General features: G+C 41.3%; 1 protein-coding gene across 8 annotated transcripts in view; it reads left to right on the top strand.

Annotated features, from left to right (window-relative positions):
• Window positions 1-27953, top strand: part of ARHGEF7 (Rho guanine nucleotide exchange factor 7) — a 202310-nt gene that overhangs the window by 114919 nt on the left and 59438 nt on the right. For 7 of the 8 annotated variants that reach the window (XM_034758145.1, XM_034758150.1, XM_034758152.1 and 4 more), the window contains exons 6-9: window positions 3098-3186; window positions 12489-12583; window positions 12970-13065; window positions 23686-23808. In XM_034758145.1, the coding sequence (XP_034614036.1) occupies window positions 3098-3186; window positions 12489-12583; window positions 12970-13065; window positions 23686-23808 (403 nt within the window). Of the gene's footprint in view, window positions 1-3097; window positions 3187-8843; window positions 8910-12488; window positions 12584-12969; window positions 13066-23685; window positions 23809-27953 lie in introns of those variants that run through there. The other variant, XM_034758153.1, reaches the window with a different exon arrangement.

Below are 27953 nucleotides of genomic sequence, written 5' to 3'. Positions count from 1 at the left end.
TGGGACCACGATGGTGCCCCCTTTGTCTGCTGGTTTGATCGCTATCTGGTGGTTGGATTTCAGAGACTGTATAGCTGTCCTCTCGGTAGCGGTGAGATTGTGGTGGATGTGATGTTTTGTTAAGGACTTCACAGTCACCACAGCCTACCACCCCGCACTGAAACCTAGCCTGTGTATTCCCCATTTTGTAGTTGTGCATTGATTTTTCCTTTCTAAGTATAGTACTTTGCATTTATCTTTATTAAATTTCATCTTGTTGAATTCAGACCAATTCTCCAATTTGTCATGGTCGTTTTGAATTCTAATCCCGTCCTCCTGAGTGCTTGCAGCCTCTCCTAACTTGGTGTCATCTGCACATTTTATAAGCAGGTTTTCCACTCCGTTATCCAAGTCATTAATGAAAGTATTGAATAGTACCAGACTCAGGACTGACCCCTGCAAGACCCCACTAGATATGTCCTTCCAGTTTGACAGCGAATCATTGATATTTGAATACAGTCTTTCAACCAGTTGTACACTTGCCTTATAGTAATTTCATCTGGATTCTATTTCCCTAGTTTGCTTATGAGAATGTCATGTGGGACTGTGTCAAAAGCTGTACTAAAATCAACATATATCAATCTATTGCTTCTCCCATCTACTAGACCAGTAACCTCGTCAAAGAAGAAAATTATGTTGGTTTGGTATAATTTGTCCTTGACCTTCTATTCCTATTCTCCTCTAGGTGCTTACATACTGACTGTTTAATAATTTGTTCCAGTATCTGGGCTGACTGGTCTATAATTCCCTGGGTCTTCTTTGTTCCTCCCTTTAAAGCTAGCTACTGTGTTTGCCCTTTTCTAGTCTTCTGGAACCTCACCCCTCTTCTGTGAGTTCTCGAAGGTAATAGCTAATAGTTCGGAGGTTGTTTCAGCTAGTTATTTAACTACCCTAGGATGATTTTCATCAGGCCTTTCTGACTTCAGTACATCTAACTTACCTAAATGTTCTTTAACCTGTTCTCCCCTATTTTGACTTGCGTTCCGTCCCCCTTATTGTTAATATTGTGTTGAGTGTGTGGTCACCATTAATCTTTTTAGTGAAGACTGAAGTAAAATAGGCATTAAACAACTCAACCTTCTTGGTGTTATCTGTTACTAGCTCTCTGCTGTTAAGTAGATGTACCTATACTTTCCTTCATCTCTCTCTTGCTTCTAATGTATTTAAAGAACCTCTTCGTACTGCCTTGTATATCCCTTACCAGATGTAACTAATTTGGTGCCTTAGCTTTTCTGATTTTTTTCTCTACGTGGTTGTGATGTTCTCTTGTATTACTCCTTAGCAATGTGTCCATATTTCCCTGATGTCATAGCAAAGAACTACAAAGAAAGAGTTGAGGGACAAAGTTACCACTTGCACCAAAACCTGCAGTCAGGCCAAAGCGTGCACAAGGCAGCTGTGGGGTGTGAAGGCAAAAGCGTATCTCATCACCTCTTCACTCAGCCTAATCCTGGGGATGCTCTGTGCATGGCCAGGCCCTGGGCATAATGCACAGCAGCTTGCGGATGGTTATAATTTAACAGCTGCTGTCCAGCCCTAAAGCCCCAGCTGGGTATTGGTGCAGCATGGCCTGCCCTGGCCCACACACTTTTTCCTCTTGAAACTTCCTCCCGGGTGGCAGTGTGATGGGGCGTGGCAAAAGAGCCCCTGGAGAATCCCCCTCCAATGCCTGGATTATCCAACTCAATGGCAGATTCCTCATGTGATGTAAGGTGCTGCTCTGCATCTGAGAGTCTCCTCCCAAATTCTTAAAAAATCAACTAACCAGAATTAAAGTTAAATTTTAAATAAAATATATTTATGAGTTAAAGTTTGACTGAACAGAAGAGTTTGCTTCAAAATAGAGGCATGCCTAGATTTTCAGTAGGAGTGTTTTGATCCTACTACAGTTCATCTCAGACAATCAGTCATTTCACTATCTAGTATTAATAACTAAAGTACTTGTCTGAAGTCTGCCTATAAAACAAGTCTGTTTTAATATTAATTGAAAGGAGCATCATGTCCAGATGAATAAAGCCTTTTTACAGTATAATTGGCAATTGCTAAAAGAGCACGCTCATTCAGATCTGTTACATCAGTCATGTGCACGAGGTCAGGAGGAAACTCTATACTGTATATCCCATCTTCTCATTTGGCAGAGAGCAGCTTTATATTTGAAATTCTTGCATCCCACTAGTGTTAAATCAAAGGAGTGGTGGAAGGAGGGTTGGGAGTGTTTATTTTGTGTCAGTATGTACTGCTGAGAGAAGCAACTCTCAGAACAGCTCATTAAGTGATTTGGTCTTGTGCTGCAAGCTGTCAGGACAGTCATTTTAATCTTGCAGACATATGTTGTCTCTCTACAGAGAGCATAATTGAGGAATAGATTCTTTATGGGGTTGCATTTTTCGGGATGTTGTTTGGGGTTGTCTTTGTTTTGTTTTTTATTTATTTTTGGAAAATTGCACATATTCTGTGTTGATGGAGAAATTATTTTCAGCCGCAGAGGCATTTGTTTTACATAGATAATAAGTGTAATTAATATTCCAGAAGATCATCTGGTAAATCACTTTATTTCTCTACTGACTTGTACAATTTTTTATATTTTATTTCAACACACTACAAGAATAGTAAAGTTAGACTTTTTGTGGATTTTGCTTGTATCCATTTTAATTCAGTGAAAGCAAAAGTAATTTACTGCTTTTGTCTAAACATATGACACCTTCTAGACTACTGCAAATATCTAATTTTAAAATCGCAGCCTGCCTGTGATAATGTGTTCACTTTTCAGAAGATATTGTGGTCAAGTTAATCTGATTGGCTGAAATTCTGGTCCCAATGAAGTTAATGGGAGTTTTGCCATTGACTTCAGTGGCGCTGGAAATTCATTTTTGTGAACATATACACCATTTTGATTGTGCATTAATATGTAAGACTTGAATTAAACACATCTCTGTACATTTCTCAGGAAAGCATTGTTTCCATTGTATCTCATTTCAGTGATCTTAGAGCAGCTTGTTTGACCTCTAGTGTTGAACTATGAAATTGCATCCCACTGACAAAAGATTTTACATTTCAGAAAAACCAGTCTCCCCCAAATCAGGAACACTGAAGAGTCCTCCCAAAGGTTTTGATACGTCTGCAATTAGCAAAAGCTATTACAATGTGGTGAGTGATCCCTTTCCTTATTCTGAATTATATATCATAAAATCTCAATAATTTGCTCACTGTAGAATCTGTATAAAAAGTGCCACCTCTTAGCCAAAATTAAAAAGCCAAGTCTGTAGTGAATTTTCACATTACCAAGGCCTTCATTATTTTTACAAAATATACTATTGTACATTTATGAATATGCTGTAAAGTGTGATCATAAATAAGTTGAACTAAACAGTGGCAGAGTAAGTGAAGAAAGTTTATTTCTGAAGTCAAGTATCAGAAGGGTAGCCGTGTTAGTCTGAATCTGTAAAAAGCAACAGAGGGTTCTGTGACACCTTTAAGACTAACAGAAGTATTGGGAGCATAAGCCATCTGAAGAAGTGAGGTTCTTACCCACGAAAGCTTATGCTCCCAATACTTCTGTTAGTCTTAAAGGTGCCACAAGACCCTCTGTTGCTTTATTTTTGGAGTGCATTTTATACTATTTTTATTCACTCGTTAATTTGCAAAAATCAGCTATTTGCAGTAAATCTGTTCCAGTCATTTTAAATGAACAAGGTTATACTTTGGTTTAAGACAAAGGACAATTAAAGAGGTTAAACATTTGGGCAGAGAAGTTTCTTGTCCTCCCTGTCTCTTTAATCAACCTACGTAACTGAGTAATGAGCTGCTGGGACCTCTCCTTTACACCGTTTATCTGAACTTTCAGAAACAGGAAATGTGGAGACAGAGATGGTTAACCCTTCATATATTTTATATATTTTCTTAGCATATTACTGCCATTGCTTTAGTAGATACAATAATATAATATAATATTATAAAACTCTCAGTAATTTTTTTAATGAATACAATAGGTTTCATCCCTTATTTATAAAATATGGGTATTTATGCAAGTTCTGTTTACAGTTAACACATTTATCATTTTTGTTAACTATTGCTCTTTGCTGATGTCAAAACATCAAGTCTTTTTCTTTTGCTTTGATTCAGCTGTTATTTTTTTTATGTATTATTAATATATTTTCAGCAGGGCTCTTAAAGTAGAGAATATAGTTATTAGTTTGATTTTCTTATGTTTTGTGAAGAAGTGGGACCACCTCAAAGAATGCAATGATTGTACATAGCTCAATTATTTGAAACACACACACACTCACTCACTCTCTCTCTCTCTTCCCCCCCCCCCCCCCCCCCCCCCCGTACCCTAGATCAGGGATTCTCAAACTTTTTCTTTCTGAGGCTCCCTCAACATGCTATACAAATGTCAGAGCCCAGCAGGGGTGGGACCCATTTTGGGCTTCAGCTGTAGGGGAGGAGGGGCGCTTGGGCAGAGGCGTAGTTTGACTTCTGTATCTGGGGAGCAGGCTCAGGCCAGCTCCGCACGGCAGAGTCCAGGGAGGCAGTGCAACCTCCACCCCCTGAGTCACTTCAGCAGGCCCCCCACCTGTCTGGCATGAGGGGGGAGCGCACAACCAAAAATTATAATTCAAAGGGGCGGGAGGCTCAGCTCAAAAAGTTTGAAAACCGTTCAGGGTGCAGGCAGAAGGATAGGTAGGGGTATTGTGCAGGCAGGGGGATAACTCAGGGTGCCAGGAAGGGGGAGCTGGAGTTGTGTGCAGGCAGGAGTGTGGCTCAGGGTGCAGGGAGAAGGGTAGTTATGGGCTGTTTGTGGACGGGTGTAGCTCAGGGTGCAGGGAGCGGAGTACCTAAGGGTTCCGTGCAGGCAGGGGGTAGCTCAGGGTGCAGGGAGAGGGGTAGCTAAGGGCTGTGTACAGGCAGGGGAGCAGTTCAGGGTGCAGGGAGGGGGGTAGCTAGGGGCTTTGTGCTAGGAGGGCCCCCCACTGTGGTCGCTGCTCCCTGAGGGCTCTGCCGGCCATGGAGCTGGGTCCTCCCACTCAGGCGGCTCTTACCGGCTGCATGAGCAGTCAGAGGGGGCTGGGAACTAAGGAGCAGCCACAGCCCCGCTTGCCAGCAACAGACGGAGGAGATGGGGCAGGACCACACCACCCACTCTGTGCTACCAGCCAGGGCAGCAGCCCAGCCCCACATTGCCAGGCTGTGGCTTCCTGCCCCCAACCTGCCCAGGGAGCAGAGCCTCAGAGGGTCAGGGAGATGGGGGTGGGGATGGAGCCACCCCGGGCTGCCCCAGCTCTGGTTACTGCACTGCTCTTTGGGGGAAAAGCAGGGGGAGAGAGGCAACGTCCTCGTGCCTCTCCCAGACTCCACCCATGGGCTCGGGTCAGGGCTCTGGGGCTCACGGACCCCCTGAAACCAGCTTTAAACCAGACCCCTGGTTGAGAACCACTGCCCTAGAGTGCCTCTATCAATAGTTAATATTATTGGGAATGGATGGCCGCTGATGGATCATGTATTGCATCCGATACCTGCTAGCCAGGATAAAAAATAACGGGTCTGCCATTTAGCCTTTGCAATCTGAAGGAATCATACTTATTTATAGATCTAAATGTAACATGACAATCAACTTGCTATTTAAAGGTGTGTAAAGGTATGTAATCTTAAATACAAAACTTCAAAAAATTGGCAGTGTTGCTGTGGGTTTTTAAAACATTGCTCACTTTTCACTCCTGTGTTTTCCTTGATTTGAAAATGTTAATGTTAAAAGTTTTAGCTGTAAAGTGATTTTCTCAATGATACCATTCCATGGAAATGTGCATGATCCTGTTATGGTTTGAAGTTGTCAGTAAGGAATCAGTTAGTGCCATTTCTCTTAGCCTTTTCTCTTATCTCCAGCTATTTTATTTCATTTTGTTGGGTCTAGATAGTTAGTTGATGTGAAAATGAAAAAAAGTGGAAGGAAAAAAATCTGACTCAGTTTCACAATATCGTATTCAGATTTTTGTTCCAGGCCATTTTATGATCCACAAATGGGCCGCTTGAGAAAGCAAGCTTTGTTCAAAGTATGACGGGGGGGAGAGGAATTATCTATCTTACCTTTTTTGATTCAGAAATTCAAACTTTGACCAAGTTAAATTCCAAAATTTTTATTTTCAAAATTGAAATTTTTACACCCAAATAGGACCAGAGATGTTTTTCATGAAATCACACTTTGTTCTTCAGTGACCTTAGGCACAAGGTAATGGGTCTGTCAACATGGCAGACTTTACTTAGAATACATTTTGCATTTATTGTCTGAGGATTAATCCTTCTAAAGTTATTAGAGTATAAACATTTATGTTCAACAAAGATGCAACCTGTATCTCTCTAGTTTTATTTCTTCATAAATAGTAGTAAATGGTACTTTAATATTGGCAGAAACTAAAGGGAAAAGAATAATCAAGGTATGAAATTCAGTTTTCTAGACTTTGACTTAATCTTTTAGAAGCTAGTATCTAAGCCTCCCTTTTGTTTTGATCAGCATTTTAGATTTATTACGAGTGTTTTAATTAGTATGAAGTTTTCAAATATGAACATAAATCAAAATTTGACCTGGTTGAAGCTTTCCGAAAATTTTATCTTGGGAATGAAACTTCATTCATAAATAATAAATACTTTTACAATCTGTATTAGGGGTAAAATCCCCCCCTCCACAGAAAGCTGATGTAAATGGACTCTTCATGAGCAAACTACATGGGAGTTAAGGTTGGGAATCGTTGCTTAACCTATGGACAGGGTGTGACAATGCCAATAGACCCATAGCCACTGTTCCAACCTCTGGTCTTAAACAAGATTGCCCTAAAATCTTAGCTCTTGTATGGGTGTTTTGAAACTGGCAAGCTTGGGTGTGGTGGTGCTTGTGGGATTCTAGTAACGTATTGATGCATGGTAATAATCTCCAAGGGAATATGGTAGAGGTCTATAAAATCATGACTTGTGTGGAGAAAGTAAATAAGGAAGTGTTATTTACTCCTTCTCATAACACAAGAACTAGGGGTCACCAAATGAAATTAATAGGCAGCAGGTTTAAAACAAACAAAAGGAAGTATTTTTTTCCATACAACACACAGTCAACTTGTGGAATTCCTTATCAGAGGATGTTGTGAAGGCCAAGACTATAACAGGGTTCAAAAAAGAACTAGATAAATTCATGCAGGATAGGTCCATCAATGGCCATTAGCCAGGATGGGCAGGGATGGTGTCCCTAGCCTCTATTTGGCAGAAGCTGGAAATGGGCCACGGGGGATGAATCACTTGATGTTGACCTGTTCTGTTCATTCCCTCGGGCACCTGGCATTGACCACTGTCGGAAGACAGGACACTGGGCTAGATGGACCTTTGGTCTGATCCACTATGGCTGTTCTTATGTTCAAGCCTCACAGTAGGTTTTTGGAGAAAGAGTTGTGATACTAGACAGTCCTCATGGAAGGAGGAAGGAGTCAAAGTACAGTTCAGAGCAAGCTCAGAATATGGTGGGTGAAACTTTGCCAACTCCCCTTCCAGGATGGGACTGGGCAGTGGAAAATCTCATAGTCTGATGACCTGGGGGATCTTTCCACAAATATTCCACTCACTCCTCCCTGAGCATGTTATTTTATTTTATCAATTTATAGAGCATCATCTGCAATTAATAAACTGTTATCATACATTCTGATCTCAAAGTAAGTTTGATTTAGTACATATTACACTATGTAATTGAGTATGCAGGACAAGATGTGTGCTTGGCAGGGGAATATATAAATAATAAATTGCAGAGAATTATTTTGATGCAAAGCCCATCCATCTTGGCATATAAATACTAAAGAACTACATAATCTGAACCAGATGTAGAATTAACAATGAAATAAATTACTTTAAACGAAAGATAAATAAGTAACCAGTTGCTGCAAAGGGGCATGTTATCACATGACATCCCTGTAGGACAGGCTTTTAAAAAAATTAATTATTTGTACTTTCACCTTTTGCTAGTTGACCATTCTAGAATAATAAAGCTTAATGTGTCAAGTTTTATTTCTCTATTATGTAAGTCTATAAGCGAATTGTCTACTATATGCAGACAGCACAAATTCAAGTAGAGGATTTCTAGTGATTCTTTTAGGGGTGGAAAAGGAGGTAAAAAGAAATAGTTCACTTTCTGACTCTAATTTTCCATTATTTGTTCCTATATGCTTTAAAATGAGAGTCCCTCTATAAGGCTAAACTTTCCAAGCTGCATCAGCTGGTATTTGCATGTGCAAAATAGTTCATTACAAATCTCCAAGTGCCCTTTGTTTGCTTGTAGATGTGGAATTTGTGCATGTGTAACATTTGCATGCTCTGCTTAGGAGCCCATGTTTGAGGATATGGCTTGTCAGGTTCCAGTGATGCAAGCAAATTACACTATGATTCTTATTTGTTATAATGAGGCGATGCTTTAGATGAGTGACGTTAGTTGTGTGACAAAATGGGAACGTGCCGCATGCCCCTAATGTTGTAATGAAATCTGACTTTCTTTTCATGTGGTTTGAAAGTTGCTCAGTTCTATGTAGGTCATTTAAATCCATTTTTGGGTGATAGTTTTTGCCTTAGGGAGGCCACTGGGTTTGTGTGACAGAACTGTTAACCACGCTTGATTTTTCCATGCCTTGTGACTAAGGGAAAGCTTGAATTGGATGAGCTCAGCTTTCTATGCCATTCATTAGTGTTATGTATTGTAAAAGCTGCCCTTTCAATGAAAACGACCCGTTCCTTTGGTACCCAGACTTATCTGTGCAAATGTTGTGATGGAGCTTTGAGAACAAGGTCTTTGAGGTCTCATGGGGTCTTGCAGCAGCCAGAACATGCAGAAAGCAGGAAAGGCAAGAAAGGTGATTATTGGAGAATACAGGCAAGATGGTGAGATTAGGAATTCAGAAGTGCTCTGGAGAGGCATTGTAATACTTATACTTGTAATACTGAGCACTTTATAGAAGTTAAAGTGCTGTACAGAAATTTAATCCTCACAACTTCCTTGTGAGGTAGGTAAGTAATACTGAAAGCTGCTAGGGGCAGGGCGACACAGAAAAATGGCATTTAGATCTCTGTGAACCAGGTTTAAAAAAAATGCTTCTCAAAGTAGAACAAAAATGCTGTATACAATGACAGTCATCACTGTTTATGCAGACAGGAAAGTCAACTAAAGGAGAAGTTTAATATATTTAAAATGACTTTTAATAATATGTGCATGTCTAATAGCATTGCATCGCACCAGAAAGTTTTTGAATGATTTAAAGCGAAGTAGGTGAATCTGGTAACTTATCTTTTTGATTAGGGCTTTACAGCACAGATATTTACTGTTCAATGCATTTTAATTTCTTGGGGGTACTGCTGAATATTGATTCTTAAAAATGTTGAAATATTTGCTGCCTTTTTAAATGATTTTTTTCCAAAAAATCAAGCGATCTGTGTACAGGTTAATATTATTTAGTCGTCAGATATTCAGGCAGTTACTATGTCATGAAACAGAATGTACATTCAGAATATTTGCTGTGTCATAGAGACTACCATGGTATTGAGGCTTTTTTCAAGTCTCTTGCAAATTTCTTTCACTTTGGTACTGGAGCACTTTATAAAATGGTTCAGTGCTTCAACAGGCTGTCATGTTCTTGTTATTGGTTCATCTCCTTCCTTCCCCTCTGCTTTGGAAAGTTTTTTGTGTGTACATACTGTTTTATGGGAAAGCCATGTTGGAAAAATTAATTTTGGAGTTAGCCCTGAAAGGACAAATGGCTATATGTATTATACATTTTATTTTAGCACTCTTTTTGTATCATTTTTGCATGAAACCTTGTTCACTTTTGTTTGTGATTCTGTAAGGGTCAGCTATTGTTTTATCTTTGTTTAGTCCCTTTCCAATTACATTAAAACTAATAAGTTTATTCCCACTTACAGTTTGTGCACTAACGTTGTACTGTATGTGCTAGCTGCCCAATTAATAGCTAATGCTTTCTCTATGGCATTCCTCTGACATGGTGTCTTGAAGAATGGAGACATTTTAATCTTTGGGTCAGGATTCAGAGTTCCAACAAGAGAATGAACTCGAAAGTGGTCTCTTTTCCTTCAGATGAATAGAACCATTCAGAGAATAAAGCAGAATTCAATGACACCAATGAAAGAAACAGTGAATTCTTCCTTTTAAATAGTTCAGATGTCATTTGTTTCATCAGGTTTGCATTTAGACATGAATGGCTTTTTTATGTCTTTAAAACAGAGTATAGACTACAACAGTGAATAATGCATTTAGTGCAGTCCTTATTATAAATGATAAAATTAGACATTAATATAGACAAATATAACACAAAAGAGAGAAGGTAATTTGGCATCTTACATGCAATGCATTAAAAGTCACAGAACTATCCAGAATACATCCATGTTACATTGGTATACATAAAGTAGGAACCAATCTAATTGTGATTCTGTAAGGCAGAAAAGCTTTAAAAATGGCCTGTTTCCTTACATATAAAATATTCTAACAGATGTAGAGAAATATATTTAATTCAGACAGGAAAGGCCATTCTGTTGCTGAATCGCCAGTGCGTAAAATCAAGTTCATGTTCTGTACTGTGCGTGTCTGTTGACATTTTGGAGACAATGAAACCTGTCTGAAGGGGCTACAAAACTGTGGTTGCTTAACAAAGGAGGGCCTTCTACTACAAATGCATCAGGTCAAGGAAACAATGCCATGCTCTGGGTGTCCCTAAACCCCTGACTGCTAGAAGCTGGGACTGGATGGTGGGGTGGATTCCTTGATAAATTTCCATGTTCTGTTCACTCCCTCTGAAGCATCTTGCACTGGCCACTGTTGGAAGACAGGAACTGGGCTAGATGGATCATTGGTAAGGCTGCGAGTCTGTCACGGAGGTCACAGATTCTGTGACTTTTCATGACCTCCGTGACTTCTACAGTGGCCGGTGCTGGCTCAGGGGCTGCCTGAACCGAGCAGCCCCAGGGCCAGCAGCAGCAGTTTGGGTGTGTGGGCTGAGGTAGGGGGGTGCTTTTCTCAGGGTTGGGGGGCTCTCCGTCTCCCACTGGCATGGCCCTGCAGCTCCTAGGCAGAGGAGCCAGGGGGCTCCGTGTGCTGCCCGTGCCCACATGCCCTGCCCCCGCATGCCCTGCCCCCACAGCTCCCATTGGCTGCAGTTCCTGGCCAATGGGAGCTGTGCAGCTGGCACTTGTGGCAGGAGCAGCGTGCGATACCCCCTGGCCCCTCCGCTACGTAGGAGCTGCAGGGGCATGCGGCGGAGCTGGGTAGGGAGCCTGCGAGCTCCGCCAAACCCCCCAGCACCAACAGGGTCCCAGGCTACCTTCCCCAGCACCCGCGGCGCCTCAGGACGCCCCCCCCCCCCCCGAGCACCCACGCGCCCCCCCGCCCCCAGTTTTAGTTAGGGGTATATAGTAAAAGTCATGGACAGGTCACGGGCTGTGAATTTTTGTTTATTGCCCGTGACCTCTCATTGACTTTTACTAAAAATACCTGGGACTAAAACGTAGCCTTAATCATTGGCTTTTCTTATGTTCTTAGAACTGAGCAGAATACATTTTAGGATATTTTGGGGCAGTCTCTTTAGAGGAGGTTGCCTAATAAAGAATGATCTCCTGTATACATTTCAAGTTATTCTAAATTACTGCTGTTGATTTACATGTGGTAATATGATGTAAAAAAACAGCATGTGTCGTATTATTTGTCTTTGTTTTATGTCCAAAACTCTGGTAACTTTTCTGCAGTAGTTTACTGCTGTTACATTCACATTCAGTCAACATGCTGTAATGTATTTTTAAACAGAATTATCTTAAAACAATCACGTTGTCTACTTAAAATTTACCCGCAGTCCTCCTAGACACAGAATTGCACTTCCAGGTAAACTCAGTAACAAATTTCGAGTCAAGATTAGGTGACTGCATTGGTCTTAATCATTAAGATTGAGGAAATAATCCCAGTAGAAAAATAGATGGCAACAAGGGACTCAAAAGACTAGTGCTCACTTCTGGTACTTTTTGTAATTTTTTGATAACCACTCAACCGTTTTAAAGTGTATAGAAGCAATAATATTCTCCTACTTTTGAAAAAGCTCAGTGTGTAGGTATTTAAATTCTACAGGAAACATTGTTGCTAAGTATAATGAAACCTTCCTTTGGGCTTACTCCTTTTATGGTACATAGACATCTGAAGGAAAAGCGTTTTTCAAACAGTACCTGATATAAGTTTAATAGCTGCACTGTGTAATATTTAACAACTCATTGTCACTGTGTGAATCTAATTATTAGCTCTTTGTGTAAGTTTTATGGTCTTACAGTATACTAGTTACAATAAATGCTAAAAGGAATATTTCAAAAAAGTTTTAATCTTTTGTAATGTCTCTTTGAAAATAACAAAATAGTAGTCACTAATTGTCATATATTTATTGTAGGTGCTACAAAATATTTTAGAAACAGAAAATGAATATGCTAAAGAACTACAGACAATGCTTTCAAACTACTTGCGACCGTTACAAGTCAGTGAAAAGTATGTGAGTTTTGTTTTCTTTTAAATTCACTAAGGCTTAGATTTTGTTTTTCATATGATCAAAACTTCTGTTTTACAAGCTTTTTGGTTAAGTAGCTGCTTGGCATTGAAATGTTTGCCTATAATCTCTTAGACTTTGATTGTAAGATCATTGGTGCAGGGTCTGTCTTTTTGTCCTCTTTGTCCAGTGCCTAGCACAGTAGGGTCCTGCTCCATGACCAGGGCTCCTAGGCAGTATGGTAATGCAAATAAATAATAACAGTAAATATAGATTTGACAACAAAAATCTGTGACTTTGATGAAAGCAAAAATAGAAGTAAAGTTATATGTAGGTTGTTTTTTTGAGTTTGCAGCTGCTTACTGAGCTTTATTTTTCTTGGCTCCAGATTAAACTCTGCAAATACTTCATATTTAATGGGAAACCTGGAAGAAATCAGTTCTTACCAGCAAATGCTTGTACAGTCATTAGAAGAATGCACCAAGTAAGTACTACACAAACTGGCTGCAGAATTGAAGTTCTTTCTTCTGTATATTCTGGGGGACACTGTTGTTTCTGGAAAATGAAACTGTCATTTAGTGGCAGCAGCAGCAGGTTGGGAGTGGGGATGTTGTATTATGTCACTGCATGTATGATGAGGCAAAGCTGAGCAGATGGTACTACTGGTAGAGAAAGAGGCCTTTTATTGTGACAGAAGGGAATTCTCCCCTTCCACTGGAGAGAGCGAGGGAATTGTTGGGATTGGAGAGAATGTGTAAGGTAAGGAAAATGGCAGGGAAGTAATGTTAAAAAAAGAGCGTGTGTGAATTAGGAGATGGACTATGTGTAGGAAAGATTATGTTCATCGGTTTAAATCTTGAACTCTGATAGTCACTTGTTTCACACGTCAGGAGATTAGAAAGATCATCGGTCCCGGTAGCATACTCTACTATTGGGCTGTGCCATGAGCAGCAAAGAGCTAGTGCTGCCAAACCTGCAGCCGTGGGGGGCATATCAGGTTATCGAGGCCTCCCCCAACAGGATTAGGCTAAAATGTTAACGTGATGTTTACTGCTTATGCCTCTGTACTACATGGTACAGAATATGAGCTACTACTTCCTGAATGAAAGTTTTATGGTGACAAAAACCTCTAAGCACACTTAAGGAACTAGGAAGCTAGTTTCTTTTAGCAATGGCCCTGTCTGGGGTACACCTATAATTCCTTATCCTATTCCCTGCATCTGGCTCCACGTCCAAATCTGGATAACTTGTACCAGAGCTAGAGGGTAACGAAGAGTTTGGGACTACATACAGGGTGACAGACGAATTCTTGCAACAGTGCTCCCTCCACTGGTGCTTGGGGGGGATAGTTATCTTACCCTACTAAGTAGATTTAGTCCTTGTCTTGAATGGGTTAGTTAAATTTATAAAACCCTGAGAGAAACTATATCCTGCCTTCTTAAATGCCTCTTTACTTTGTCACTTCACTTCTGTTACCGAGTTCTGTGGCTGCAAATACAATGGTTGCTGAATTTTGGAGGTCACTTAAATGAAATATTTCGCATGTACATATTGTAATTCTTTATGCATTTTGATGGTTAAGATATTATACATCAATTAATAAGAGAAGAGAATACCAATCTCCCTTACACAAGGAAACTCCTTTACCGTATAATAATAACAGTTTGTGGACCTCTGACATATAGATTTGTGTGATGATTTTCAGCATTTAAACTTACATGAAGATAATTATTTAGACTTTTCTACCTGATTTAAACTGTAGTAGACTACCTTCCTGTAATGTCCTTTATTTCCTGTTCTTGCTACTTAAAATAATGCTGTTGTGTAATATATTGAGAACATAACGGATGCTGGTAGGTGGGCAGAGGAAACAGTGCCCCAGGACTACAGAAGATTGCAAATATTCCATGTTACATTCTCCTCATAAACACATTGTCAATGCCAACTTGTATTTTCAATTTAATTTTCATCCTAGTGTACTGACTTGAGTTGCTGACTTCCTGCTGTTTCAATCCAATCCATCATAACTCCTGTAGTATAGAAGAATGCCTGCCATGATGTCTTGATTTTTGTCAACTAGCCATGTTGTTTTGGCTGGCAAACCTGCTCTATAAACTGATAGCAGCTTCTAGGCTCAAAATAGGTTTACCATTTTATTTTTTGGCAGGGACCTTAAGGTTTCATCGTTCAGGCACTTCATGTTGCAGTGTACAGTGAAAAGATGTGATGTGCACAAATGACCAAATGCAGACACTCTGCCAGAAATTTTAAATAGTTTTATATTATAGTATTGCCAGCCTAAATAATGTGACATATTGACATGCATGAGAATGGAAATAAATTGACTATCACTTCCTCTTTTCAAGTAGGGTCATTTTTTTCTGCCCTTTGAGTTGTTTGCAAAAGGTTCATTGGTTTGTATCTCAACAACAGATATTTTCCAGTGCATTGTTAGGCATCTTTTCAGGCATCTTTCTGTCTAACTTGTTTAATCCTGCTACTGGTGTAAATTAGATTATTACAGAAAACACGCACCTTAGCCGCTTGATAAAGTTGTGGTTTGTTGTAGGATTTTTTTGGCATGGCAAAATCTCCAGTGTTTTGGAACCTAATCTTTGCAGAGTAGTTTGTTTTTTTTGTTTGCAGCGTTCTGGAAGTTTCTCTTGTGTTCTGTAGAAAGTTTGTCCTCCTTAAACTTGCCTCCAGACACTTATATTACAGCATAGGCAATGCGGTGCCCCACAGACATTTCTTGTCTGGCTGCCTAGGCAGTTGGTGCCATCAGACAGATTCTTTTAGGGTTACTTCTCTCTTCATCAGGTAAGTGACAGTAAAGTGCAGTATTTGAAGGGATCCTAACAAACCTCAGGACTCTTCCTAGTGCTAGATTTAAATTAAGTTAAACTATTCTGTCTCTACAGATTTTGCCCAGCCTGTCGTCTCATTTTGGTTTTATTGAATAATATCTAAGGGAAGCAAGAATATAATTATTGGGTGGAGCTGAGTGAGATCCACAAATTGTCTATGAAATACCACTTAACTTTGTGTGTGTGAGAAAGAGAGAGAGAGATAGAGAGAGAGGAGTAGAGGGGCCAGTAAGGGCGATGGTTGAAGAGGGATGGCTTTACTGAACCCTTCTCATAGTAATGAAGAAAACCTTGAAAATGTGAATTGAATTGTAAACGAATAGAGTTCTTCCTGAGTTTGTAGGCAGCCTAAAACGATAGCTTGGAGAAGTGTGAAATGCCTCCCTACATTCCTCTCAATGAGTTATTAACTGTGAAACCTAAACATGACAATATAAACATCAACATCCAGTTAATGCAGTGGTCCCCAAACTTTTGAGGGTCACTTCCCCCTTTACCTGCGGGAGGAGGGGGTTCTGGACAGGGGTAAGGGGGCTGAGGCCGGGGCCGCAGCTGGGGGTGGGTCTGAGGCTGTGGTGGGGGCTAGCAGCTGGGCCCACAGCCAGGTGGGGTTTTGCCCCCTGGCTCTGCCCCCAGCCTTGGCCCTGGGCCAGGAACAGAGCCGCAGCCGAGACTGGGGACACGGCTGGGGACAGGACCAGAGCAGAGCTGGGGCAGAGCAGGGCCCATGGGAGCTGGCCTAGACCTTGCCATGCCCTGCCAGATGTTCCTCTGTGCCCCCTGGCAGGCGCACCCCACAGTTTGGGGATCTCTGAGTTAATGTGTTTATTCCACTATCCCAAACTGTATCCTCGAGTGCCAACAGCCTTACTCAGTTGCCAAAACCTCCAGTTTTTCTCTGACATCTTGTACAGGACAATTCTAGGTATTGTCGTAGACAAATCTGTGATGTTTCGAAAACTGAAAATGTGGGGACAGCATAAATTAAATAACAATGGGTCTGCAGTACTGGTTGTATTTATTGTTATATTTAATTCTATAAAAAACTAAATTTTAAAAAATGTGTCTGAAGCGACCACATTTCTAAGATCTTCACTAGAGTATTGCGGCACCTTAAAGACTTAACAGATGCATCTGAAGAAGTGAGATTTTTACCCACGAAAGCTTATGCCCAAATAAACCTGTTAGTCTTTAAGGTGCCACCAGACTCCTTGTTGTTTTTGTAGATACAGACTAACACGGCCACCCCCTGATACTAAAGTATTGCGGTATCCAGGATCCTTGCAGCAGAATTGAGGTCCAGTCTTCTGGAAAATATAGGATTTAGTGGCATATAATACTAATACTACTTTCTATGTTGGCTGCCAGTCTAGTCTTGGATATAGCTCATGGTCCTGGGCGTCCAGACGCATGAAAAGGTTGTGACTGAGCGAGTGCATATCCCACTTTTAGTCACTATTTTCAAAAACTCAGGCAATAGTGTTCCATTTTAAATCTAAGTAATATCATTGAGGCTATTCCTCATATATATATATATATAATCATAATGAATAACAGTAATCTACAGATACATTCATATGTCAGCTTGTATAGTAAATGTGCAACAATGCAGGTTGTGTATTCTAGACCTTATAATTCCATATGCAGAGTAAATACATGTTTTTGTCCTCTCATAACTCAAACTGTCACACTACTTTAATTAAAAATTTATCTGAAAATAAATTAGCTGTTGTTCTGAGGCTTGATACTTTAAAAATTATATTATCTTGAAACTTCATAGAGCTAAAAAAAAAAAAAAAAAACCTTAACATTGTCATTTATAATGGATATATTGTCAGACCCTTAACTGTAACTTTGCTAGCAGAGAAAAATTGTCATTTCTAAAGTCATTTGTGTGTATGTTGTATACATACATCTGTTGAGTAACTTTAATTCCTGTAATTGCTTTTTAATTACAATAGCAAAAATATGAGCATACTGATGGAATGGGAACTTCAGAATAAATTATATAAAATAACTATCATCTTTATGAACATGTTAATTGCTAATAGCTTCATGCGATGTGGTGACAGATATTAACCGTTGTTCTTCAGACAGCTAAAGGAGATAAAAATGACATGCTCATTATAATAGTTAATGTATTCGTTGCTCCTGCAAAATAATAGAAAAATATTAATGACTGATGCATGAGCTAGAAAAGTGAAAGGAAATGGGTTACCAACTGCCTCATATAGTGTGTTGTGTGTTAATTAGCTCATGTCGGTGGGGAATGTATAGTCTAATATTACAATGCCTCTAAAAATGTACAGTAGAGAATAATTTAATGGTCTTTTGGTAAAAGTACAGAATGTCTGAGGGGAAGGTACAGGTAATTTGATGTCGCTGTGTGGAAAAATTATCAAAAACGTGTCAGTTAAACAGAAAACAATATTGAGAGAGACAAAGAAATCCTTTTTCAGCAGCAATTCAGGGGGTGAGGGGTGGCCTGTTGCCGAAAAACACGGTTAGTGGCATGTCAGTTTGCTGGTAAAGACCAACCCTATGTGGCTTTGAAATAATGTGAGAAAAATTATGCTGTAGTTCTGATTATTTTTGTTGCTTCACTACATGTCCTTATACTTGGATAGGAATGTTGATTTTACCCGTATTAACTGTATGACCCTCTTATTAAGAAAATCATCTTCAGTCAGAACTATGTTAACACGAACAAGGAACCTTTTAGTTTGCACCTGCAGTGTCCACTTGGGGGAGTTACAGAGCTGCACTTTGGTGTGCACTGCTATTCACACCGCCTTAGTCCAAGTTGTGGGGCAGTGTAGACTATCCTGAAGGCTACTACTTCTGAACATATTCCCCTCATCATGTTCCAAACATTCTGTTACCTATTTTCAACCTTCCTCCCACCCCGCCAAGTTTATATATAATTGTTTTTATATTAACTACCATACCTTAAATGGAATTTTTTACATTACCACAAATCCACATAGGATGCTAACAGGGTGACATATGCTTGTACTCCCACAAGGATGCAGAACTCTGCTGTTGAGTCATCTTGGTATTAGGTGCTTTGAGATTTTTGCGGAGCTCTCTGAGGTTAGATCAGGTGCATAGGAGCTGACTCCGTGAGTGCTCTGGGGCTGGAGCACTCACAGAAAAAAAATAATTGGTGCTCAGCACTCACCAGCCACCCGCTGATCAGCTGTTTGGTGGCCCACACCAATCAGCTGTTTGGCAGCGGGTGTGAGGTGCTGGGGAGAGGGGGCAGGAAGAGGCGGAGCTAGGGTGGGGCCTTAGGGGAAGGGGTGAAGTGGGGGCGGGTCCTCGGGGGGGGGGGGGGGCTGGGGCACCCACCCAGAAAAATGGAAGTCGGTGCCTGTGATCAGATGTATTCAATTAACTCCAGATTAGAAGTATTAGAGGAAACGTGGGTCCAGACAGAAAATGTGCTACAAGGAAATCCACAAGAACAGCTGTTATTTCTTCAAACGGTTGAGGGATGCACCCCTTTCCCCCAAAAGCTAGCTGAGGAGAGCAGACAGATGTCTCAGTTATTCTCCGAAGCCGTTGTGATTGTTTGGGGTACTGTCTGTACCATTTCTGAACTGTGCATGACTTTATGAAATTGCATCATGAAATTACTGTCATGGAAAGCCTGTAAGTATCTGGATCAGCCATGAATTAGCAAGGTTGTGTCCTGCTTTTGCCTGGCCAGAGATAATAGTGAGGGATCAGCCCACAAGGATGGTCTGTTCAGAGTAAAACAGGTTGGGACAGTGGGTTTGCTCTAGCTGGGAAAAGATGCTTCCTCCTCTTGTCTGAAGAGAGGGGGATTTGGAAGCAATGCAAAGTTACCAGGAGGCAGAATGAAAGAAGCAGAAGTGTATTAAGGGACTCATAGGAGGGAACTAGGGGAGAGAGCCATTTTGTACCAGATTAAGGTGAGGGAGGCACAGCAGGGGCAGGGTGGGTAGGCAAGGGGGTAGAGGACCCTGGCTGTCTGCCTGGACCCAGATGGTTGCACAAGGGAAGGGTGAAGTAGGAAGTGAGGGACGTTTTATGATTTCAGATGTTGATTTTATTGTATGCTTTGTACTATCTTGTGCTTTACATGAGTAGGGATACAAAGAGCATAAAGTGAGCAAAGTGTGTGTGCTCTCTGCCTCACCAACTGCTGGGTACACCTGAGAGAGTTCAGCTGTAAACCAGAAGCTTGCCACCTTTGGGGTGCAGTTCTGGGAGAGGGTTGTGTTTAAATACCAGGGAGTCTGAAGCACAGGCGCTGACTTTCTGATTTTCTGAGGGTGCTCCACCCCAACTCTGTCCCCGGCCCTATCCCCACTCCACCCCTTCCCTAAAGCCCCACCCTGCCTCTTCCTGCCCTGCCCCCTCCCCAAGCACGCCCTGCCATAGATGAATGGTGCCTCCTCATACGGGGGGTGGAGAGGGAGAGCAATCTAAAGGGGAGGTCACATGATCGGTCATGTATTCCCGTCCCACGCCAAGCAACCTCCACACACCCAGACTGGGGCCACTGCGCTCTCCCCGTCGCACATTACCTGTAGGGGGCCGCTCTGTCATCCCGCTGCGCCTGCCCCCCCAGCATCTTCCACTGCCCTCCCTGGTGGGAGGGAGTCTGAGCGGGGAACTGCCAGTTTGGAGCAGTGGTTGGGCTCTGTCCAGGCTCCAGGAACTTGGAGATCCAGAGTGGCAGAGGCTCGGATTCCCATCTCAGCAGTCCTGGTAGGCAGTGGTGCTGGAACTAGTGCTGGGGTTGCTGCTGCACCCCCTGGCTTGAAGTAGTAATAAGACACCAAATACATGGTTTCCATCATCAGCACCCCCACTATCAAATTTGTTCCTGCTAGTAGGTGGCCAGGAATGGGGGCTCACTAGGCTCTGTGACAGTCAGAAGTTTTTGTTTTTCTGTTTAAATAGGTTCAGTCTCAGGTTGTTATGGTTGTGGGGGGAAAAACTTTAAAATGTGAACTGAGTGCAGCTTATGCAGCTGCATCTTCCGGAGTTTGCGGAATGCCTGAAATAACAGCTCCATTCATTTAGGGGGGGTTAGCTCACATGCCGGTCTTAAAACTTTTAATGTCTACATTGCTTTGATAAGAAGTGAAGTAGTTAACGTATACTATACAGATCTACACATTTCAGTCTGAGGGTAGGTCCACACTATCCGCCCGATTCGGCGGGTAGAGATCGATCTTCTGGGATCGATTTATCGCGTCTCATCTGGACGCGATAAATCGATCCCAGAAGCGCTCCCCCGTCGACTGCGGAACTCCTGCTCGCCGAGAGGAGGAAGCCCTTTCGACCGGGGAGCTTGCCTGCGCCGCGTGGACCCGCAGTAAGTAAACTTAGTTCGATCTAGGAAACGTCGACTTCAGCTACGCTATTCTCGTTTCCTAGATCGATCCCCCGCCCCAGTGTGGACCAGCCCTGAGTAACTGCTTTTTTAGGGTTGGACTTTTAACTCCACACGTGGCCCTGAAATGGGGCACAGTTGGTTTTATTTTCCTAAAGGAGGGGTCGATTTTCAAAAATTTGGGAAACACTGGTTAGGCTGTAGTACGTTTTGTAGTGTTTAGTTATCATTAAAGCCATACTCTGAGAAGTGCGTGTCTGTGTGTATGTAAGTGTAAATGTTTGGGGTTTTGTAGTATATGTTATCTTTCATAGCAGGATTGGGATGTTACTTCTAACACCAGGAAGGTGACCCACTGCTAATCACTGTTTTCAGAAACAGGCTTCTTAACTGCTGCTGTTGATAGGACAAAATTGTTTTTAGCACCATTACAGAAAACATTTTTGAGATTTGGTGAAAATGATGTTCTCCCTATGCTAGCTGTTAAACTATCGTCAGCGCTGGGCCAAATGTCAATAATGGGTCATTTTCCTAATGCTTACCAGAGAGCCTGTGTTGCTTTGGATTAATAGGAAATTCTGAATTTTAACATTGTGTTCCATTTAACTGACATTTTTAAAAAGCTACAGAATATATAGCCAGAGGAAAAGGGTTGCAGACTATTCATTTCACTCTGATTAAAGAGCCATACAGTAACTTTATTGTGTTTTAGTTCTAATCTTTCCCCATAGTGCTGTAAACTTACACAGCATGTTAGACTGGAGCAAAGAACATGTCTTAAAGAGTTTACAAGCTGAGCGAGACAAGGTGTACAATTCAGGGGAAGACACGTTTCTCAGTAACTGTTCAGGGAAATGGAAGATTATTGATGAGGAGACTGCTAGAAGAAGTGAGCTTAAGTGTCAAGAGCAAGCACATCTTGTAATGATGATGAAAAATTTTACCCCATCTACAGTATCAGTAAAGTTTTTAGCACCAGTTCAGGAGAAACCAATTTATTTTGACAACCACTTCCAACAGGTCAGTTTCCTAGTTGAGACAAAATTTAATTTTCCAACTATTTTTTTAAATTGAAAGTATAGCATTTTCTCCCAGAATAACAACACATGCCTGTCAATAAAATGTATACTTTTTAGGAAGGATGTAAATTATTATAATATTACTTTTGCGAGCGGGCCTGATGGTAGTCAGTGAAGGAAAAAAGAAATTGGACTGGTGAATTTGGACTCTTCCCTCCTAATTCCCATCAATGTCTATTTCCTCAAATTGAAATGACTTTACAGTTGAAAGGGAGTTAGTATAATTATTCTGTTGCTCATTAATATTTCCCAGGGATCAAACTAATTAATATTAATATTGTGAAGTGAAATATTCAAAGTAAGGAAGTGACAAAGATAAGATTACCCACACAACCTTAATTTTGCCCCCTTTGTGTGTCTGCATTATTAGAATTCAGGGCCTGATTCTTCACTGGGTTATCCCAAATTGACACTGTTAACTTCAAGGCATGTACACTGCAGCCCCTTGCTAATAGAAATTTGAGAGATAATTATGCAAAAAAAGTTATTAAAAGTGTATTATGCCTGTACGTGATACAACTGTTATCTCTTTCTGACATATCTAAACAGATCTTGACCAAGACATTGTGAAAAGCAATTTTCCTCCTACAGGGCTGACTCCCTGACAAATTTCAACTTTGTTGCCCATGCTGAGGCGAAAGTAATTTAAAAAAAAAATCTCTCTTAAAAATGGCGAAATTGTTTTTGTTGAAACTTTTCAGCCAAATTCACCCTCACGCAGAAACCAAACATGGGAAATTCCAGCCTAGAAAGTAAATGATTGAAAACGTTTATGAGCAGCTGACAAAGGCCTTATCTACAACAGAAAGTTGTACAAGTTTGCAACTTGTTGTTAGAGCCATACAACCCTGCTAGTGTAAACGCCGTTCTATCTGGGTAAAGGTGCTTTATACCAGTATAACTATTCCACTGAGGGGAGAGGGGTAACTATACCATTGTAAGGCACCTTTATGCTGGTATAGCTACATCCATACTAGGGCTTGTCCAAGTATAACTATATTGGCAAAAATATCACACCCTGGCCAACATTATCATACCAGTACAACTCTGATGTGAAGATCCCGCCAAAGACTACCTTTAATGATAAGTACGGCTGCATGTCTTTCATGTGAGGTCACAGATTCCAGCATGGATTGCAGCAGCAGCAGGGCCCCTGGCCGCCCCCTGCACAGAGCAGCAGCAGCGGTGGCAGGGCCCTGGGCCATTCCCCCACCCGGAGCAGCAGCAGTGGTGGTGGGGCCCCAGGCCATTTCCTCCCCACCCCTCAGCAGCAGCGGGGCCCCAGGCCACCCCACCACCCCAGCAGCTGCGGGCCCTGGAGTGCCCCCCCACCCCGATCAGCAGCATCCCCGGAAGCGCGCGCACACATACAACACAATGCATCCCAGCACCTAAGATTTAATTAGGGGTATTTTTAGTTAAAGTCACGGACAGGTCACCAGCCTGTGACTTTTTGGTTATTGCCTGTGACCTGTCCATGACTTTTACTAAAAAATACCCATGACTAAATCGTAGCCTTAATTATAAATGTCACTATACATTCTGCCTACTGTATGGTGACATAGCTTTGCGTGGCAGGATATGGAGATTACAGGGTAGAAGCATTGGGAGAGGAAGATATTCATAGTTACTGATTCTAGGATAGACTGATGGTTGTAGAGTAATTTTAAATGAAGTGGGTTGAGGTCACATTTCTCAAAGTGTAACATGTTCTTGCTACTTAAGTCTTTGGTTTTGTCTTGATAGTGATACTATAATTTAATCTTCCTTTATGTTACTTACTTTAGGTTGCCTGAAGCTCAGCAAAGGGTCGGAGGATGCTTTCTAAATTTAATGCCACAAATGAAAAACTTATACCTTGCATACTGTGCCAACCACCCGTCAGCAGTAAATGTTCTCACAGAACACAGGTATGTTTATTTTATATTTAATTAAAACTCCTACAGAAAAAGTGATTAAAAATAAGTAGTATGTATTTTTTTTAAAAAGCTGATAGGTGCACTTACTTTAAATATCCTACAGCCTTTTTTGGTGAGTACACAGAGCATTGTAGCCTGTTTCAACCAAACCAAAGCTATTCTGCGCAGCCAGGCCCATTGTATCACTCTTCGGAAAACTATTCTTTGAGAAGATTCTTATAACATAAAGAATGCACATAAACCGTAAACATGTAAAGAAACCATAGTACATATTATCTTAGTTTTAAGAGCATCTGTGTGAAAATTTTGATTTTGAAAGTTCTGGCATGACTGATTTTGGTTTCTGTAACTTTCTACTGTCTGCCATCTGTATCTTAACCTTTGAAGGGTTATGTTGGAGAACTAACCTTCCAGCTTCTGAAACACCAAGTGCAGGGCTAAATTCTAATCTTAGATGCATAAGCATAAATCACCACATGCCTTGAAAAAATTGCTACCTTTCCACACACATGTGAAATGCTATTTTTTCAATACAGTAAGAGGTGGTGTGCATTTCCACATATCGGAATTAGAACTTGGATCTTACATTTTGAGAGCAATAAATTTGCATGGAGAAAGCATTCAGAAAATGTTAACTTAATAGTCAGTTCTGAAAACATTTATATTTATTTTCAACTTCACTTTAATGAGTAACTCCAATGAAGTCAATGTGACGATTTAGGTGACTATAGGTAATATGTGCATAGGTGTTGCAGGATCAGGGCCTTAATTTTGCACAGTTTACAAAATGAACACCTCTTGTTGGTCAGAAACAAGCATTTGAGGTAACATGACTACCTTTAGCTGCTGAGGTTTTTTGGCGATGTTTAGAGTCCCATTCATGAACAGCACAGTTGCAGGCACTGTGTCTTACAGAGGGAGAAAGTTTGTGGCTAGACTGTTGCTTGTAAGCCATAGCCAGCATTCGAGTAAAGGTGGGGAGCTGTCCTGCAACTGAATCTCCTCCTAAGGATTCCTGAGAAGCAAATGCTGTGGCAGTTGTTCTAATAATTTTTCAAGGGGCTAAGTGTGTGTTCGCCTTGGAAGTCTAAAGAAGCTTTGGTGGCTGCTGTGACCATGAGTCAGAGAACCGTAGCCATCCTACCCTGCCCTTCTCCATGAAGTTAGAAGCCATAGGGGAGCTAGCAGGGAGCACAGCCTGTACTTCCCACCAGAATTTTTGCCCTAGGCAATGAGCCAGGGAAAAGGCTCTTTACACCCTCTCCATCTTCCCTGTGCAAAGTCAGGCATGACTGAGGCCTTCATTTTCAACAATACTAGTTTTTCAGTAATATGTTCTGTGGTCTAGTCATGCCTCTTATTCATTCACAGTCATGTAAAATATAAACCTTTGAATCATTTGATACAGGTGATCTGTCCCCAACTTCCTCATTACCTAAGGTTTTCTAACTTTTTGTGTGTGTGAAAGAACAAATTGAAATGCTTGCTACGTGTTACAGTGAAAGCAAACAGTAACAGAGTACTCTGTGTGGGAGGTGAGGAGGAACGAAAATGAAACAAAATGTATAAAATGCTGTAATTTCTTTTTCTTGCTGGTGATTAGTTTCAGCTGGCATTCGCTGTATACTATGAAGTATTCAGACAATACGCGTCCAGGATTTTTAATAATCTTGTTCAGTCTAAGGACTTTCTCACATTTTCTGCTAAGTAGTTGGTGCCTCTGCCATCATCCCACATTCCAGTCTGGGATTCCATGTAAATAGGACGTGGCAATTGATAGCAAAGTGAACAGATACATTTCTTAAGATTTGGCTATGTGTAGGGGAAAGATTTATCCAGTGCTTCAAAACTTTTCGGAGAACAGAGGAGAAAAAACAGTGCCTTAGAATTACAGTTAAAATGTTTATAATGGGGGAAGGTTATAGTTGTGTTACTGGGGAGAAGAAGAAATGCTGCTTCTGGAAGATATCACCCAGGTAAAAGATACTGCAGTCACTTTCTGGTCAGTAAAATCAACTTTGTGAATCCCTATAGGAGTCATCATAAATATCATAGAACAAGTAAATAATACACTGTAGACATGCAGTTAGTTTCAAGGTAATCTGACTGTTTACCAGAGGCGGAGAGCAAAGGGAAGCAAATCCTGATGAATGAGCTCTTGTTTAGCATGTCATATTATCTGTCTGAATGAGATGTGTCAATGGAAATATGAACCCTGGATTTGTAATTGCCTCCTTTAGTGGCTTAGAGTGGGTCCTCCCTTTCAGTCTCTGAAGGAGGCCACTCCACCTTGCTATGCCACCTAATGGCTGACAGTCTGTTGCCAGGGGATTAGCACAGTGTCAGCAAAGAGTCTAGGCACCTGGCCCTAGGTGTGGGGCAGGGCAATTGGCAGTCTTTAGTCCAGCACCCTGGCTGGGGCAGACAGCAAACACAGACAGGCTGTCCAGCCCATGGTGGGGAGGCTGCCACCCCAGGGGTGGGGTTGGCAGCAGGGAGGTAGGGGGCCCAGCCCCACCCTACTCCACCGCGTCCCAGCCCAGGGCCCTATCAGTAGTGAGTGGTCCTGCCACTGGGTCACCGTGAATCCTGCCAGAACCCGCTGACTCTGGTTTTGACAACACAGCCAACCTAATGTCTGGTTTCCCTGGGCCACTTCCTACCCCCTATTTGTTCGTAGGGCTCCGTTGCTCCTCAGTGTCTTTGGGGTACTTGGCAGCTGGCAGTCCCAGCAGCTCCTCGATGTATTCGTCTAGTGGCAGTCCCGACAGCTCCTCGGGGTATTCGGCCGATGGCAACCTCAGCAATTCCCCTCCCTCAGGGTCCTCGTCTGGGGGCAGGGGTTGGCACAGCTCAGTCCCTGGCCCAAGGCCCAGCAGCAAGGCAGAGGCATCCGATTCCTTCCCTGGCTCTGGCCTAACTGAGCTGGAGGCCCCACCTCTTATACTTCCTGTTCTGTCCCTCTGCTTCCAACACAAGGGGCAGGCCCAGCCTGGCTCCGCCCACTAGTGGGCGGGGAGTGGTTCCTCCCTGTGAGTCTCCGTGGGAGGTCTCTCCACCTTGCTACACCTCCATTTAAAATTTTAAGTGTTTTTTCTTTTATTAAACACAGCTATAGCAGACTGCAATGTATGCCATCGAAAATACTGTTTTTAAAATCTTCCATAAAGAAGCAAGAAGTTACATTTAAACAGAGCAACTCCAAAACCATTCACCTCTCTTATAGAACAACAGAAACCCTTAGATTATAAGACTTTAAGGTTTGGAAACATGTCTCTTTCTGCCTTGAGTGTCACTGAACATACTGATTGCACAAAGTAAAAATATATAAATATGTAAAAATTCTAATAATGCCATCTATTGTCTCCTAGTTACATAGAACTTTTTCTGTTAACATAAAGATCTGTGAGAGATGTTTAGTTTACACTGAGGTTCAGGGATAGCAGCATCTAAAACAGTAAATGAGGGAACTTCGTTACAATTATTAAATGCCAAAAACTAGGTTAAGATTGCACAGTTAAATTTACACTAAATCAGAGAATGGAAAAGTTAAGATTGCAAAAGCAATGCTCAGTTGCATTGCAAAGCCTGTATATGTTTATGGTATGTATTTCACAGAAGAAACATGAATAAGAACAAGAAAAAGGTAGAGAATATTACATGTGTACTCTGAATTCATTCACTGACTTTTGGGATCTGAATTGTACATTGTGCAACTGATTTAATAGTATCTGAGAGAGAAAAATGGCTTGGAACTAACACCCTACAGCTTTTCCATCAGAGAGTGTACACTCCTTGCACTCAACCTCTGTGCACTTCAGTAACTAAACACTTGTGCATAGCGCTTGCCTACAAAATGGTCCACTTCATGTACTCAGTATACAATTTTAAAATCATAACTTTTGCTATGTAAAAAAACCAAAAACAAGTTTTCTGCAATTTATCAAAGCCACTGGTCCTCAAGAGGACTAAGTCTATGCCAAGTTATAAAAAAACATTTAGGATATTCTTACTGTAGCTAAGACTTTTTAAAAGGATTATTTTAATTGTTAAAAATGGTATTTTTTTCACTTTCATAAAATTCCAGAACTGTTGAAGGATTTTGTTCTATCTTTAAAAAAATATAATGATAAAAA

The sequence above is a fragment of the Trachemys scripta genome, chromosome 1 (genome assembly GCF_013100865.1).
Source record: "Trachemys scripta elegans isolate TJP31775 chromosome 1, CAS_Tse_1.0, whole genome shotgun sequence".
Classification (NCBI taxonomy): Eukaryota; Metazoa; Chordata; order Testudines; family Emydidae; genus Trachemys; species Trachemys scripta.
Note: the sequence above shows the minus strand (reverse complement) of the source record. Positions and strands in the feature narration are given on the sequence as shown.